Consider the following 14,547-nt stretch of genomic DNA (forward strand, 5'->3'; position numbering starts at 1 on the left):
CAGAGCAATCAAACCACCACCTGCTGTGATGATGTCTACTGTCAACCGCAAATAGAAAATATAATGACCTCCAAAGCAACAATGACCTGTGATGTTGTGTGTAAATACTGAGCCTTGGTTACAGGCTGTGCTGTCAATGTTGTTTTTATTTCACTACTTTTCATTTCCGTAAACAAATACATACATGAATAGGCCATAATGTCGTTAATGTCAGCATGCAGAGCGCAGCCAATCATATGTGAGTTCCTTATCACATGACTTCTACAGGCTTGTAATAGCAGCAGTTTAAAATGAGGAGTTATGACCAGCCGGAAGCCCATTCGGGTATTCAGCCCGAGTTTTCAAAGTGCAAACTCTAAATACCCAGTCGTGTGTCACTGTTCAAGCTCCGGCTGGTCACAGGCAGCAGATTGTTGTTTGAATTAATCACAAAATCTAGACGTCTGTAGGGGAGCAAGGCTGGTTCAAAGCGGCCTCAAAGTGTTGTTTGGCTTCACAGCCTCTGTCCCGATTAGAAGTTTAAATAATCTGTCATGTTTAATGTGTTTTAAAGAGGTTTTTGTTTTCTTAATTCATCTTCCCAATTATTGTATTTTCAGATCCCCTCCGCCAAATTTTAGAATCGCCACTAGCTCATAGCGCAAACCTACAGCCATCATAAATACAACACACACATATTCCTCTGTCCATCAGGGGCAATTCATGGTTGGCTGATAAAAATTTCATTTTCAAACCTGTCAGCCTTGGCACATCAGACTTGCCCGGGCATTTACTGGGCCAAACCGAAGCTTAGAAAGTATTTAGTGTTAATGGACATGTTACTGTCCACCACTATGGCCGACTGGACTGAGTTCACTCAGTTTAAAAAATATAGGAAAATAAATCCCCTGCACCCCCACCTAACTCTGTCCAGTGGGCAGCACTGAAATTACTGACATCAGGTGACTCTCAGCTTATCTCCTTCCTGAGTGACCGTCAGCACTGTGCGCACGCCCTGTCCACCCCCCAAGGGACACCGAATGATTTGTTGTGTCCTCAGCGCTCCACACCTCAAGCACAGTGTCCCGTGGTCGGTCCCCCACTCGTCGCCCGATGGCCGGTTCTTGTGCTCAGTAGCTGTGGAACGTGGGATAGCGGTGGTCACTCTGACAGGCGAAGTAAGCAATCAGCTGACCGTTGCAGATCATGAGGAACAAACCACTACCTTTGGAAACAGAACCAACAGAAGAGTCAGGAGGTGGAGATAAAGGTTAGCCTGTCTCTCAAACTGTTCTCTCCCTCCCCCAAAGCTAATTAAATAACAATTACAACTACTAATAATATTAATATCAGAACTGTAGAGCCAAAGACCTTCCATGTTAATTTCCATTTGTGGCATAACGTTATTATCTTAATATTTATTCACTAGTCAGGATCCTTCTCCCATTGTTGTCTTTTCTTTGAGTGATACATTTCCATGACTTTTGGGGGAAAGAAAGGAATTTCCAGACCACAGTTTAGAGACCAGTGGAGTGTGATGCGTTTCTAAACCCAGTACGCCCTCTATTTATGTTCAGTCATACAGGTGACGTTAGAAAGAACGCATGTAAGGGAATCTGTAGTGGCAGATGCACACAGACAATGACATGCAAATGAGAAATATTTATTTATAATTGTGTTTGGTACAACATAGACCATTGCTGTACAAGCTAATTCATCACCTGTGAAGGATTAGTAAGATGTGTTTTGTTCTGTTCAAGTCAAACATGAGTGAATCACAGACAACAGGGAAATACTAGTGTGAGAAAATGAAAATCCTCAGAAATTCACTATAATATTTCCTGAAACTCAAACCACAGATACAAAATAGAAGTTTAAACAATGTAATAATGTCGTAACACTTGAAGGGGAAGACATACTCACAAATGTGTTGTAGACACAAATGTCATACGTTCAGGCAGGAAGCTACTTCCAGTAACTTACAACATTATTAAGATGTTGTTAACAATAAACACACAGGGAACTATAACAGAGCATGTGACCAAAACAAGTTTTCAACATGAATACCATTTCCATACCCATTAAAGATTCTGGTAGAGAGGAACTAAGATCTGTGACTTTTAAGGCCCTTGGTTATCTGTCATATACTGTAGAGTGGGCTGGGGGGCAATAACTTATTAACAAGCACACTTACCTAAGGCCAGCCACCATTGCCATACTAGGGGAAACTCCAACATGACTGGAAGACAAGAAACACAAATAATACAAGTGGTTCAAAAGTTCACCCAGTGTCAAATTCACACCCAAATTCTTCGTTTTGGATCTGAACTCAAATATGGATTGATCACAATTGAATTCTGGATACAAATAGCCACACTCAGTTCCTTATATTGTCGCACATACTTCCCATACTCCCTCAGACATAATAGTCCAATAATAATGGCAGTAAAGTAGAAGAACAGCCACAGGGAGTTCGTGTGCTGTGTGGATTTGCGAAGCGACGGGACAATAATAACTGCAATTATCACCAAAGAACACACCCTAGGATTCTCAACACCTGGGTTGACATCACTTGCTTTCTGGGAAATGAGACATGAACTGCTGGAAGTCACCAGGGTCTGCTTGGCTTCAGGGGCGCTGTATCTCTCACCTATTGAGGTCAATGCGACGTGGATGAGCGTGACCGTCAAGGCATAGTCCCACACCCATCTCCGCACCACCGCGGCAAAGAGCAGCCCACTGCTGAAGTAGGTGAGCTCCATGGACAGCAAGTTCACTGCGGCAAAGAGGAACGACAGGACACGAGAGCCTGAGTTTCGGGTGAGGAGTTGCCTCTTTGATACACGTTCTCGTCAAGTGTAACTGGGTTACGACAAACCAAACAAAAGCGAGAAAACGGCACGACGCGATGAGGTGACGTTACCGAGATATCGGGAGCTGGACTCGGAGGGTTCGGTCTTGAAATCAAAGGGAATAAGTCCATCGAAATGGTCCAGTCTAGGAGGCATAGACAAAGGAAGGGGTGCAGTTGACAGAGATTCAGAAAGACAGTGTGTTGTTTTGCGATGTTACTTGGCTGTGACTACACTGCTGTGTGTGGGTCTCTGTTGTCTTCACTCATTTCTCAGTACCACACTGATGGATCGTTTCCAACTAAAATGGTCTGAACATGCTCCTCAATGGTGTGTGCCCGGAAGTGCAGGGGGGACATGAATTAGCGTCGCACCTTGGCTTTCCTACCATTGTCCATTATGGTGCAACAACTTTAAAGCTCCCCCATTCCATTCTATTGACTTTTTTCCAACATAAATATATATTATTAAGGTTAATAACATTAGGAATATTACATTAAGGATAATACAGACAGAGACTTGTGCAAATAGTAGAATTGTCTTTTTCCCCCCCTGGTCGTTCTGTGCCCATTGTATCAGTACAAAACCAAACTACTGGATATAGATGCTTGTGTCTGCTCCATTTTGTGCTTGGTGTTTTGTTTCATTTGCATTTTCTATTTTACCTGTCTGTTCATTTCAGATAATAATGACCTGGAGGGCACTTGGTGTCAGACTAGAAACGATTCCCTGGTGTCAAATGTCTGTCAGTGTATGGTTTTCGGCCACAACGGGAATTGTTTCTCTCTGCTGTCCCCTGTAGGCCATACGCTTTGGGAGAGATGTATCAAGGACACCACAGAAAGAAATACACCAACATTATGTAATTTCATACAGAAGGTCCTTACTTGAATGCGCCAAAGCAGACGCTGCCGACCATGTAGTAGACAGTGTAGAAAATGACCAAACACAGCAGCAAATGCAGGAGGACTGTCTATAAAAAAGAATACATGTATTATTAACATTAGCATCATCATCAGTATTATTCAGCTGATGTTGTTTTTACTAAGGCCAGCCAATAGTGCATCCACATCCACAAATATCATTGTTTCTTGGTACAGCGATGCCCTGTAGTTCTTGATCATGTGTATGTAGTAAATATGCAGTAAACATGTCTTACACAGAAAACCTGACATTGTGCAACACGTTTCTAGACTCCAGCCATCCTTGCGCAAAACTACCCTGTACTGTGTGCATTTCCTGTGCTGGGTCGCTGTGTCAATGACGACTCTCGACACAAATCAGCAAGAAGACAAATGCAATACCGTAACATTTTAAAGCGACACTGCGCATGTGCAACTGTTGAACGCAGCACCGTTACATGAGGTGACCATTTAGTTGCAACATGTCCACATATCCAGTAACTGAGAATCAACATTTTTTTAAATAATATTTTTTTACAAGATGACATATTTATAATATTAAAAACAAACCATAATTAAGCAAATACAATTAAAAAAAATCCTTTCAGTCTTATGCTTTGGAGGCTGTTTGTATTGCGGTAGCTACATAGTAACAGACTGCTTTATTTGCATGATCGTCCACACTGTGATCGTTTCCAGTCCAACAATAGGGTATAAAACATGTGATTCACGGAGAAACTGCAGCTTAAAATAAAGCAATTAATCTCAGTACGTAATCTGAATCTCAACCGGGACACTTCATTCCTAATACAAAATAATATCGGTAATGACACTAACGGGCGACACCTGCGCGTTACGTCAAACCGAGCACATCCCCTGATGTAGCCCCCCAGACCAGACCCAGACCAGACCCCTGCCCGACGCAGCGCCAGCCACGGTACCTGCGTGTCGGCCACTTTGCCTCTGAATGCCATGGACGCGTGTTTTGCCGGCCGCCGTGTGCGGCTCTGCCTGCTGCCCGGACCACAGCGCTGCTCGGCCCGCAGCACGCCTCCCTCTAGCGGCGCGGCCGGGAACTGCGCGCCGGTTACAGAGCAGCTCCTCTCCCACAGACTCCGTGTATCACATTGATTGTGCGCATTGGGGTGCATCTCCCTTACTCCCGCGCCTAATGTCTATTTAATGTTGAGCTGCTTTATTTTTTATTTTCAGCTGTTAAAGGTCTATTTTTCTTTGTCTTTCTTTTCTTTTCTTTTGCTGTAAGTTTGTTGTTTACCACTCTGTAAAGCGCTTTGGGCTACCTTGCGAAGGGCGCTATACAAATAAAAATGGATTAATTGATATTCACCGATGGGGTTTGTTCCACCAAAACAATTTTACAGTATACTAAACAGAATTACCATTTGAAATAGAAAGAGGTGCGTCAGTATAGTATACATAACATGTGTGTGTGATGTTGACATTGGTCCAGTTATTGCCAGTCTTTTTATTGTATTTGAATGAAAGGCCGTTATTGTGCGTAATGTCTGATTGGGTTGTGTTTCCTTTAAGATGATCAACACTCATAATGCAATTAAATCACAAACACTTATCCTGAATAGACTGGAGTGTAAGTCAGTGGATGTCATGTCAATTAACATTCCTCATCATATGGATTTATACATTTATCTTTAAACCTTTGAATGTAAAAAAATACAATCATAAGAAAATGTTTGGCATGTTCACTGCATTTCTATGACGCTTTCACACACCTCTGTCTGTAATAAGCTGTTTCAGTTCAGATAACAGACCCCCCTTACACAGGTAAGCGGCCCCGGGCAGCGGCCCTCCTGCAGGAGCGCAGGTGGCCTTCGTGTGGCGCAGATGTGCGCAGCTCCGCCAATGGGATCGCAGGGATGCTGCAGATCTGCGCAGAGCTGCGACCACGGCGTCACGTGTGCCGTGGGGCGAGTGCGCCTGGGCAGAGGGAGGGCTGGGCTCGGACGCACGGCGGGACCGGGGACATGCCGAGGGTCTACATCGGCAGACTGAGCTACCAAGCCCGGGAGAGGGACGTCGAGAGGTTCTTCAAAGGCTACGGGAAGATCCTGGAGGTGGACCTGAAGAACGGGTATTGCATTGTGTTTTAACCGACCCCCTGCACCCCCGCCGATCGCTGCAGCAGCTGCCAGGGCACAACACGGCGGCCTGCGCAGCTGCACACGGGGGGCGCAGCCGGGACAGAGCGCAGTTCGTGCCGTGCTGCTGTGGTGGCAGCCGCTGAGACTCGGACCCGCAGCAGAGCCGCAGTGTTAGCTCCCTATGCATTGCTCCAGCCATGGAGACGCTGTCGAGTGCGCATGCGTGTGCCAGGCATCTGCGGTGCAAGTGTCTTGTCTCGATTCCTGTTTGCATGGGTTTCAGCGCCACACACAGAGCTTTTGCGCGGTGTGATGATATTTCAGCTCCGTAGACAATACTGAGCTTTTATGAAAATAAGATCTCACTGTGTGCAACATGCACTGCTGACAGACTGACCCTATTGTACTATCAAGTGTGCTTACTATAATGCCTTGGAGCAGGCCTGCCTCCACAGCAGCACCCAATATGTTTCTTTTTTATTGTATTAGTGCATGTCATTTTCAGCACTATGCACATGCCATGCTTCATGTCATTTGGCTGTGGCTGTACACTGGCCACTAAAATGTATTTCACTGTCATGTGCCCGATGATTATCGACTTATGATCCCCAGTGTTTGCCCCATGGAGCACAGCATTCAACCTGAGGACACTGAGAATGATCCGATCTGCTCACTGCTGAGCTGGTTCACTTCTCACAAGTCCCACTGCAGCCAGTATGGGTGTGTTTTGATTGGCCTGTTTTGTGGATCGTGACACCGTCTTTACTGTAATTTTATTGGTTACATGGAAAGTCAAACAAGTCAAAGAACCAGACAGTGGAACCGAGGCAGGCAATCCTTTATTATTATTATTATTATTATTTATTTATTAGCGGAAGAACACAAAAGTTGTATTACAAAAGTGCTATTTTACAGGAGAGTAAATTACAAGTACTGCCTGAAAAGATGTGTCTTGAGTAAGCGCCGGAAGGAGGTCAGGGACTCTGCTGTTTTGACTTCGGTGGGCAGGTCGATCCACCACTTAGGGGCCAGGGATGAGCAGGAGCGGCTCTGGAGGAAGGAGAGTGGAGAGGAGGCAGAGTTAGGTCTGGAGGGGATGTATGGAGAGACAAGGGTCTGGATGCAGAGTTCTGGATGAGCTGGTAGTAGTTGCAGGCAGGCCGGCCAGGATGGAGTTGCTGTAGTCCAAGCGGGAGAGGGCCAGTGACTCTACAGAATGTAGTCTAAATTAATAATAAACAGCAAACATAACAAATAAGACATCTGAGAATAATGTAAACATGTGGTATTACCAAACATATTTGTATTATAACACAAATATCAACCATAAAATCAGCTCGAAAAGAATACAAAGTAATACAAATGTTGACATTCCCTGTAAGCAATGAAATAACAGTAAAGATGGTTCAGCCATTTGATTGGCTATTAAATTAAGTCCCAGAAAAAACACACCCTGATACCTGACACTGATTTCGTGTGATCCCTGATATAGAAACCGAGTGACTCCTGATACCTGATTTTAAATTGGAGTGATGCATGAGAACTGACATAAAATAATCATGATGCTTGATGCCAAATAAGACTGACAGCTGATGGGTGATATCAAATATGAGTGATAACTGAGGGCTGAGCATTAAACTAAGTGATAACTGATGCTGAGGAGTGAGGATGTCCTAATTTGGACACCATACTGGGGGGGTCAGTGTGTCGGCCTCTGCTTTATTATATCAGTGCTGGGGGGGGCGGTTCAGTGCGTGTGCCTCTGCTCCTGTCCGCAGGTATGGCTTTGTGGAGTTCGATGACCCCCGTGACGCCGATGACGCAGTCTATGAGCTCAACGGCAAGGACCTGTGCGGGGAGCGCGTCATCGTGGAGCACGCGCGGGGGCCGCGGCGCGACGGCAGCTACAGCTCGGGCCGCAGTGAGTGCACCTCTATTGCAACGCCTTTGTGTGCAGAAACTGTTTGGCATTGCAGTGCATTTAAAAAAAAAAATGAATTGTGCACTGGATTAAAAACTAATTTATTTAAAAACTGTTGTAGTACGTTAAAAAGTGTGGAGCAGCAAGAAAGGAAAAGGAAATATCTGGAGTTTTGTGAGACGCATCTGCTAAATTGTTTAAAACGTTTAAATACACTGCTGTTTATCATTGATAAGTGACCAGCGTCCTAAAAGAGATACATAAATAAGCCGAGTGCAATTTATAAATAAACGCATAAATAAACAAGTAAACCTGTATTTGATATCAAGTGTTCTTTTGAATCGTTCATTTGCTCAATTTGAATGGCTTTTTTTCTCCTTTATTTTATTTTATTTTATTTTGTAATGTGATTGTGATTAACAATAGAGATTTAACAAAGACCCTCAATGTTTTAATTGAAAGAGTCCTATGAGGCTATGATGACTGACTGCCTGTCCCAAATGCTGGCCTTGGGTTGCCTTTCCATGAGTGTGGCTCTTTGACCATTGTGGGCCCTTGGCTGACCAAAAAAGGGAGCCATTGCGAAGACCGCTACCTTTTCCCATTAGACCTGGGTGGTGAGGATGCCATGGGGTTAGAGACAGATGTGGTTAAACTGAAATAGGTGCCTGAAAATCTTTATTTTATTTCTTTCCATATCAAATATTAAGATCAAACGTAACTCACCGTAAGTACTTAAAGAAAAACAAGTCTAAAGTGGTTTTGTTTACCTGATACCTTATTAACAGACATGCTTTCGTAACCTGTACACACACATACTTTGACCATTCTTGGACATATATGTATATAGTTACATTTATAGCCATATAGTATATAACTGTCGTAAAACATATTTGATGCATGTCTTAATGTTTATGTATATTAAACCGTGGAAGTCTGTGGAAGTCCGTTATGTTATTATTGATTGTGTAAAACTGTTCTGTAACAATACTTAACTGGGCAGCAGACCGTTGATTGTTTGTCTGTTTCTTGTTGTAATTAAACTGCTTTTTCAGAGTTACGGACACAAGTAGTATATAATCGGGGGTTATCTTTAGCACCTGCCGTCGTGCTTTCGCTGCCTAAACTACATCTGTCTGTGCTTGTCACCTCGAAGGTGGATATGTATATAGGCGGAGTGGGAGAGATAAGTATGGCCCGCCAACTCGGACGGAGTACCGCTTGATAGTGGAGAATCTCTCCAGCCGCTGCAGCTGGCAGGACCTAAAGGTAACCTCACCGAACGAGTGTGGCATTGCAGCGCTTTGGATGTGTTTACAGGAGGTGCATTATGGTCCATCTGATCTACCGTGTTCTTGAGCCTATTGTAGCCTTTTGACCTCAGCAGCTATTTTTTATTGTGTGTCATCTTTTGGCACAAGATCACAGCCCAGATCTAGGGTAGGACATTCAGCCCACATTTGATATAAGGTTATTAGCTGACAAACCTGGCAACTTATGCTGTTGTGGATTGCTCTGTGACCAGGCAGGCTACCAGCTGGTCTTATAGAGGTCCAGGAGGGCTTATTTGTTCATCTTATTGACACTGCGAGGGTAGAATAGGCTGTGGACAATTTACAGTGTAAGAGTGAAGTAAAATGTCAACATGATGTATAGAAATGTCCAATTATGACCATTTATCAAGAGAATACTCAGTTCAAGGTATTTTACATTTTAATAGATGATTGGATCTTCCAGATATCACAGGAAGCTAAGATGAAATGGACGTTTCAGTTCACGTAAGAAGTGTAAAGGTTTTTCAGTGAGAAACAGTGGAGCTCAGAGAAGTGTAGCTGGACCATAATAGCAGAACAGCGTCAGGATGGTCACAGGAACATCACAGCGCCGAACTCAAACTCCGCTCCTCCTCACTCTGCGTCCCAGGATTACATGCGCCAGGCCGGGGAGGTGACGTACGCAGACGCCCACAAGGGACGGAAGAACGAGGGGGTGATCGAGTTCAAGTCCTACTCCGACATGCGGCGGGCCCTGGAGAAGTTGGACGGCACCGAGGTCAACGGCAGGAAGATCCGTCTGATCGAGGACCGGCCGGGGTCCCGCCGCCGGCGCTCCTACTCCCGCAGCCGCTCACGGTACGGCCCACACGCACCCCACACGTGGTCAGTACGCTGCTTCCACTGGGCTCTGAAGGCTGTGCGTGTGGCTGCCGTGTGACACCACATCAAAGGTTCGACAAACCTTCTGGGTTCAGAACCATCTTAAAAGACTTGAGAACCTTTGAAACTGCAGATGCTTTTTTTGTGTGTGTTTATACATACTGTTCCTGATGTGCTATACCATGATTATGGTATTACGGTATACACTGTATAGCCCTTTCTGTGACATGAGCCCTGCTGGTCCTGTGTCGCTTTAGAAATATAACTGGGTTGAGGACATATTTATAATATCCTATACCATGTATATAACACACGCCGAGCTGTCTCCCTTACTAGGCTCACTGTCGACACTGGACACTTCCTGTCGATCATCAGCAGTGTTGTGTTGGGACAGCGCTGCACAGTCGGTCATTAGCAATGTCTGTTTCCAAACGAGCCGATGATAATTCAGGTCTTGGCAAAAGGCCTGATGAAGCTCTTTTCCATTTCGCAAAAGTATTAAGTAAAGGCCAACTGCATGGCTGTACTTTGCAAATGAGAAGAAGCTGTAGTGCTTTTGGAGACACTGCTCCTCTCTGTAGACGCTGCAGGATTCGTGCTCGTGGTGCTTGTGCCACCCCGTCATTGTGCAGACATCTCTAAAGTAACTTATACAGAGTACAGGTGTACCCCGCTTTGCACGCGCGGCTATGCACGGATCCATCATAGCACAAATTATTCTAAAACCGCTCTTGCAGAGGGAGGTCTAACTCATTTGTGCTCGTGCTTTGAAATCAATATTAGTTAATGTTCTACCCAGTATGACCGATTATTTCCTAATTCTGTTTACCAGCAAATATACTGCACTTTATTTATACGCGTTTGTTTGTACGTTGTACAGCTCTTAAATAAGAAGACCAGGCCTGCAGCACAGCATTATTTTACCGTGTAAATTTGTATACAGTCCCATCTCTAATATATATTTTGGTATTTGAGTAAACCCCCTACTTCAGTCTCCACTACAGCTCTGGCTACAAGCACCCCATAGCTCCTAGGGGGGGTGTGCGGAGTCTCATCCTTGTCCTCTGCCGGCCCAGGTCTCGGTCCAGGAGCCGCCGATCTCGCAAAAGCCGCAGTCGCAACGGGAGCAGCAAGAGCAGCCGCTCCAAGAGCCGGTCGAAGAGCCCGTCGCGCTCCAGGTGAGGCCAGACGCCAGGAGGAGCTCGGCCCTAGAACATGGGAGGCCACTCGGTTCCTGTAGGGCCGGAGGGGCGGTCTTTCGGGGTACCTTAGGTCTTCATGAATTCGTTATTCCAGGGCTGTGTCTTCAGTTGCTAATTGAAAGATGACAGTGAAACCAACAGGAAGCTGGACCTCGAGGCCTGGATTTCCTATCCCTGCCCTAGAGACGCAGGACAGGCCTGATGTTGATGGTAAACAAGTTGGTAAAAGATTTAATAATAAACAAGTGGTGTGTGTGTTTATTAGGGCTGCTGTTACACACTTGCACTGTGTTACTGTGGCTACTGGAAGTATTCACCCATCTCGGACTTTTACGTTGTGTTAGAAACTGAAATTGTGATGCATTTAAATGGGATTTGTTTTCCCCTTTGATTTACAAAACCTACTCCACACTTTGAAGAGACAACAATTTTTTTTTGTGAAACAACAGTCACCAAAAAATACTGAAATGTCTTGGTTAGAGAAGTATTCACCCGATTCACTCCGGTGTGGCTTTGGCTGTATGTTTGAGATCATTGTCCTGTTGAAAGGTGAATTTCTGTCCCAGTCTTAGGTCTTTTGCAGACTTTTGCCCTCTGCCTTCATAACTTCCTAGTCCCTCCCTGCAAAGCAGCCCATAACACGATGCTGACACCTCCACGCTTCACAGCAGGGATGACGTTACTGGCTGATGTGCTCTGGTGGCTTTGTGCCAGACATAAGGCTCTCCAGATAGTTCAGTTTTTCTTTCATCAGACCACAGAATCTTTTGCCACATCTTCTCAGATCGCACCTGAGCTTATTTAGGAGTCATAGCAAAGGGGGCGAATACTTATCTAATGAAGACTTTTCAGGTTTTTATTTGTAATTGATTTGTTTTTCTCACACCCAGTTTTCCCCCATTGAAAATGTGGAGTAAGTTGTGTAAATCAAAGGAAAACAAATCCAATTTAAAAGCATCACAATTTCAGTTTGTAACTCGAGAAAATGTGAAAAAATCCAGTACTTCCTGTAACCACTGTACCATCTCACTCAAAATGGTTGCGATTAATGATCTCAATGTCAATAACAAGCTGTGAAATGTAATAAAATGAATTCAGATTGCTTTGACCTTACTTGTGAACAATCATTTCCCAAACCTATTACAATTGGGCCCCCAATCTCACGCAATAGACTCAGATTCAGGTCTCCCCAAAATGACAGAGAAACCTCTCTGACTGAAATGCAACGTCTCATTCCCATCCGCGGATCTGTCCTCCGAATAAATGCACACATGACAAGCTGTTCTGTTAGAGGCCCTATAAAAACCACCCAGATCGCTCTATTTATTTTCCTCCCCAGTATCTGGGCCGTGAGGTCTTATCTGTTTCATTTTCACTGTTTTATTTGTTATCATGCTCTTTGTGTCCTTCATAGGTCCGTGTCTCGCTCCCGGAGCCGCAGTCAGAGCCGCAGCAAGAAGAAGGAGAAGAGCCGCAGCGGCAGCCGGAGCCGGGGCGAGGAGGAGGAGGACGGCCGCGAGAGGAACGACAAGGACCGCCACCGCAAGAGCCGCAGCCGGAGCAAGGAGGCCAGGGCGCGGGGCCGCAGCGAGAGCCGCGAGGAGAGGAAGGGCCACAAGAGGAGCCGCAGCCAGAGGAGCAAGAAACGGAACAAGCGGGAGAACAAGAGGAACAGGAGAGATGAGTCCCGCTCCCGCTCCCGCTCCCGCTCCCGGTCCAGGTCCAAGGATAAGAAAGAGCCGGCCCGGAAAGCTGTCTCCAGAAACCAGGAGTCCAAAAGCGACGCAGAGGAGGATGGTGGAGGAGGAGGCTCCCACCCCCGCTCCCGCTCGGCCTCCCGCTCCAAGCCCAAGATCAAGTCCCCCTCGCCCTCGAAAGCCCGGTCTCACTCCCGATTGGGTTCCCACTCGGCCTCGCACTCCCGCTCCAGATCTCGCTCCCGGTCCTGATTCTCTCTCCCTTTTTTCTACCTCCCTCCCCTCCCGGTTTTTCCTCTTTTCCTCGGTCTGTGGAGAAGGGGTTTCTGATTGGCTGTCAGGGTCTCCCGAGCACAGAACGCTTAATATCAGTTCTAAATATTTTTGCGTTTTATTTTCTTCATTTTCAGGTTTAATGAGTCTTGTCTTCTTAGTGTCGAGACGTTTGTTGAGTGCAGGTAGTCAGCGGACATAGACACGCTGTTGCCAGGATAGTTCTGAATGTATTTCAAGAATAAAAGCTCATCTTGTGATACAGTATGTTTTAATTTTGGATCATCTGTTGTATTATCCTTTTTTTTAAGGGTGGGGGGTGATATTTTTGTTCTGTTTTGTAGCCCCCTGTAGTGTTTGCCCTTGTTAGGACTTGTAATCTCCCTTACCCTTCTTGCTAATCTTCCTTTCCTGATTGTTCGAAGAAAATACATTTTATTTTTTGCCTGACTCTTGTGTTTGTCCTCTTTCTTTAGTCCGTCTCTTTCAGATGTATACCTGAGCTTGAATAATAAATATCTCACAACTCACAAAACCACATATTGGATACCTTGAGAGGCTTGGAGAAGAGGCTGACACATGTAAGAACATAAGACAGTGTCCAAGTGAGAGGAGGTCATTCACCCCATCGTGCTAATTTGCTGTCCATTAATAACTAAGTGATCCAAGGATCCTATCCAGTCTGTTTCTGAATAATCCCAAATCGTCTCTTCAACATCTCGTGCAATCATTTCCCCTATTCAAAACTATGGAAAGACAAATTGTTATTTTGAGGTATCTTGAAATTGGGCTGGTCCCAAATTAATCAACTTTGATATGCAATCTGTTGTAAACCTTTTTGGGACACTAAGGTGAGAAAGGGCCCAGGACCAGACAATATCTGTGGCCGAGTACTCAAGACGTGTGCCGAGCAACTAGGTAGCATTTTTCATTTTATTTTTAAGAAATATCCCCTGCTTCAAAAGCTTTGGAAACATGCCGTAGTTGTTCCTGTTGCAAAAAACAAAACACCAAAGGGTTTGAATGATTGTAGGCCTGTTGCACTCACATCCTTGGTAATGAAAACATTAGAAAAGCCCATCAAAGAGGATATCTTAAGACAGGTGGACAATTCACTAGATCCCTCTCAGTATAGATCAGAAAGAGGTGTACTGATGCTACCTTGACCTTACTTCATTTTTTATATAAGCATCTTGAGGGCCCTAAGACTCATCCGCCACATCTACTTGCAGAGAAGCTTCTCACTTATTTTATCCTAACCTCACTGGCTGGATTGTGGATTTTTTAACTGACAGGTCACAGCGTGTGAGGGTGAACAGCTTCATTCCTCCACAGGCTCCCTGCAAGGTTGTGTACTCTCCTCTCATACATTTTGTACACAAATGAATGCCGTAGCTAGTACAGAGACAGACAATCTGCAGATGATTCTGTTATTGTCAGCCTTC

At 45.0% G+C, this 14,547-nt stretch overlaps 2 protein-coding genes across 2 annotated transcripts; one reads left to right on the top strand and one right to left on the bottom strand.

Annotated features, from left to right (window-relative positions):
* Positions 1-95: 95 nt before the first annotated feature.
* On the bottom strand, positions 96-4,794 carry LOC136763558 (putative transmembrane protein 244). The gene is made up of 6 exons (XM_066717637.1): positions 4,675-4,794; positions 3,719-3,804; positions 2,903-2,976; positions 2,630-2,755; positions 2,174-2,218; positions 96-1,204 (listed from the first exon to the last, which is right to left on the bottom strand). Exons 1-6 carry the CDS (start codon positions 4,705-4,707, stop codon positions 1,110-1,112), a joined length of 459 nt encoding a protein of 152 aa, XP_066573734.1. The 5' UTR covers positions 4,708-4,794; the 3' UTR covers positions 96-1,109.
* Positions 4,795-5,694: 900 nt separating this feature from the next.
* srsf4 (serine and arginine rich splicing factor 4) lies at positions 5,695-13,552 on the top strand. The gene is made up of 6 exons (XM_066717638.1): positions 5,695-5,843; positions 7,632-7,774; positions 8,931-9,043; positions 9,698-9,906; positions 11,007-11,108; positions 12,547-13,552. Exons 1-6 carry the CDS (start codon positions 5,737-5,739, stop codon positions 13,079-13,081), a joined length of 1,209 nt encoding a protein of 402 aa, XP_066573735.1. The 5' UTR covers positions 5,695-5,736; the 3' UTR covers positions 13,082-13,552.
* The last annotated feature ends 995 nt before the right edge of the window (positions 13,553-14,547 follow it).

Source organism: Amia ocellicauda, chromosome 11 (genome assembly GCF_036373705.1).
Source record: "Amia ocellicauda isolate fAmiCal2 chromosome 11, fAmiCal2.hap1, whole genome shotgun sequence".
NCBI lineage: Eukaryota > Metazoa > Chordata > Actinopteri > Amiiformes > Amiidae > Amia > Amia ocellicauda.

Bases quoted from the DNA above. Each gene is read 5' to 3' on its own strand.
- LOC136763558 (XM_066717637.1), bottom strand. From the start codon at position 4,707: ATGGCATTCAGAGGCAAAGTGGCCGACACGCAG. The intron at 3,805-4,674 runs GTACCGTGGCTG...TCTTTTTTATAG, and splicing joins GCAAAGTGGCCGACACGCAG to ACAGTCCTCCTGCATTTGCT. The intron at 2,977-3,718 runs GTAAGGACCTTC...TATGCCTCCTAG, and splicing joins GTCTGCTTTGGCGCATTCAA to ACTGGACCATTTCGATGGAC.
- srsf4 (XM_066717638.1), top strand. From the start codon at position 5,737: ATGCCGAGGGTCTACATCGGCAGACTGAGCTACCAAGCCCGGGAGAGG. The intron at 9,044-9,697 runs GTAACCTCACCG...TCTGCGTCCCAG, and splicing joins GCAGCTGGCAGGACCTAAAG to GATTACATGCGCCAGGCCGG. The intron at 9,907-11,006 runs GTACGGCCCACA...CTGCCGGCCCAG, and splicing joins TACTCCCGCAGCCGCTCACG to GTCTCGGTCCAGGAGCCGCC.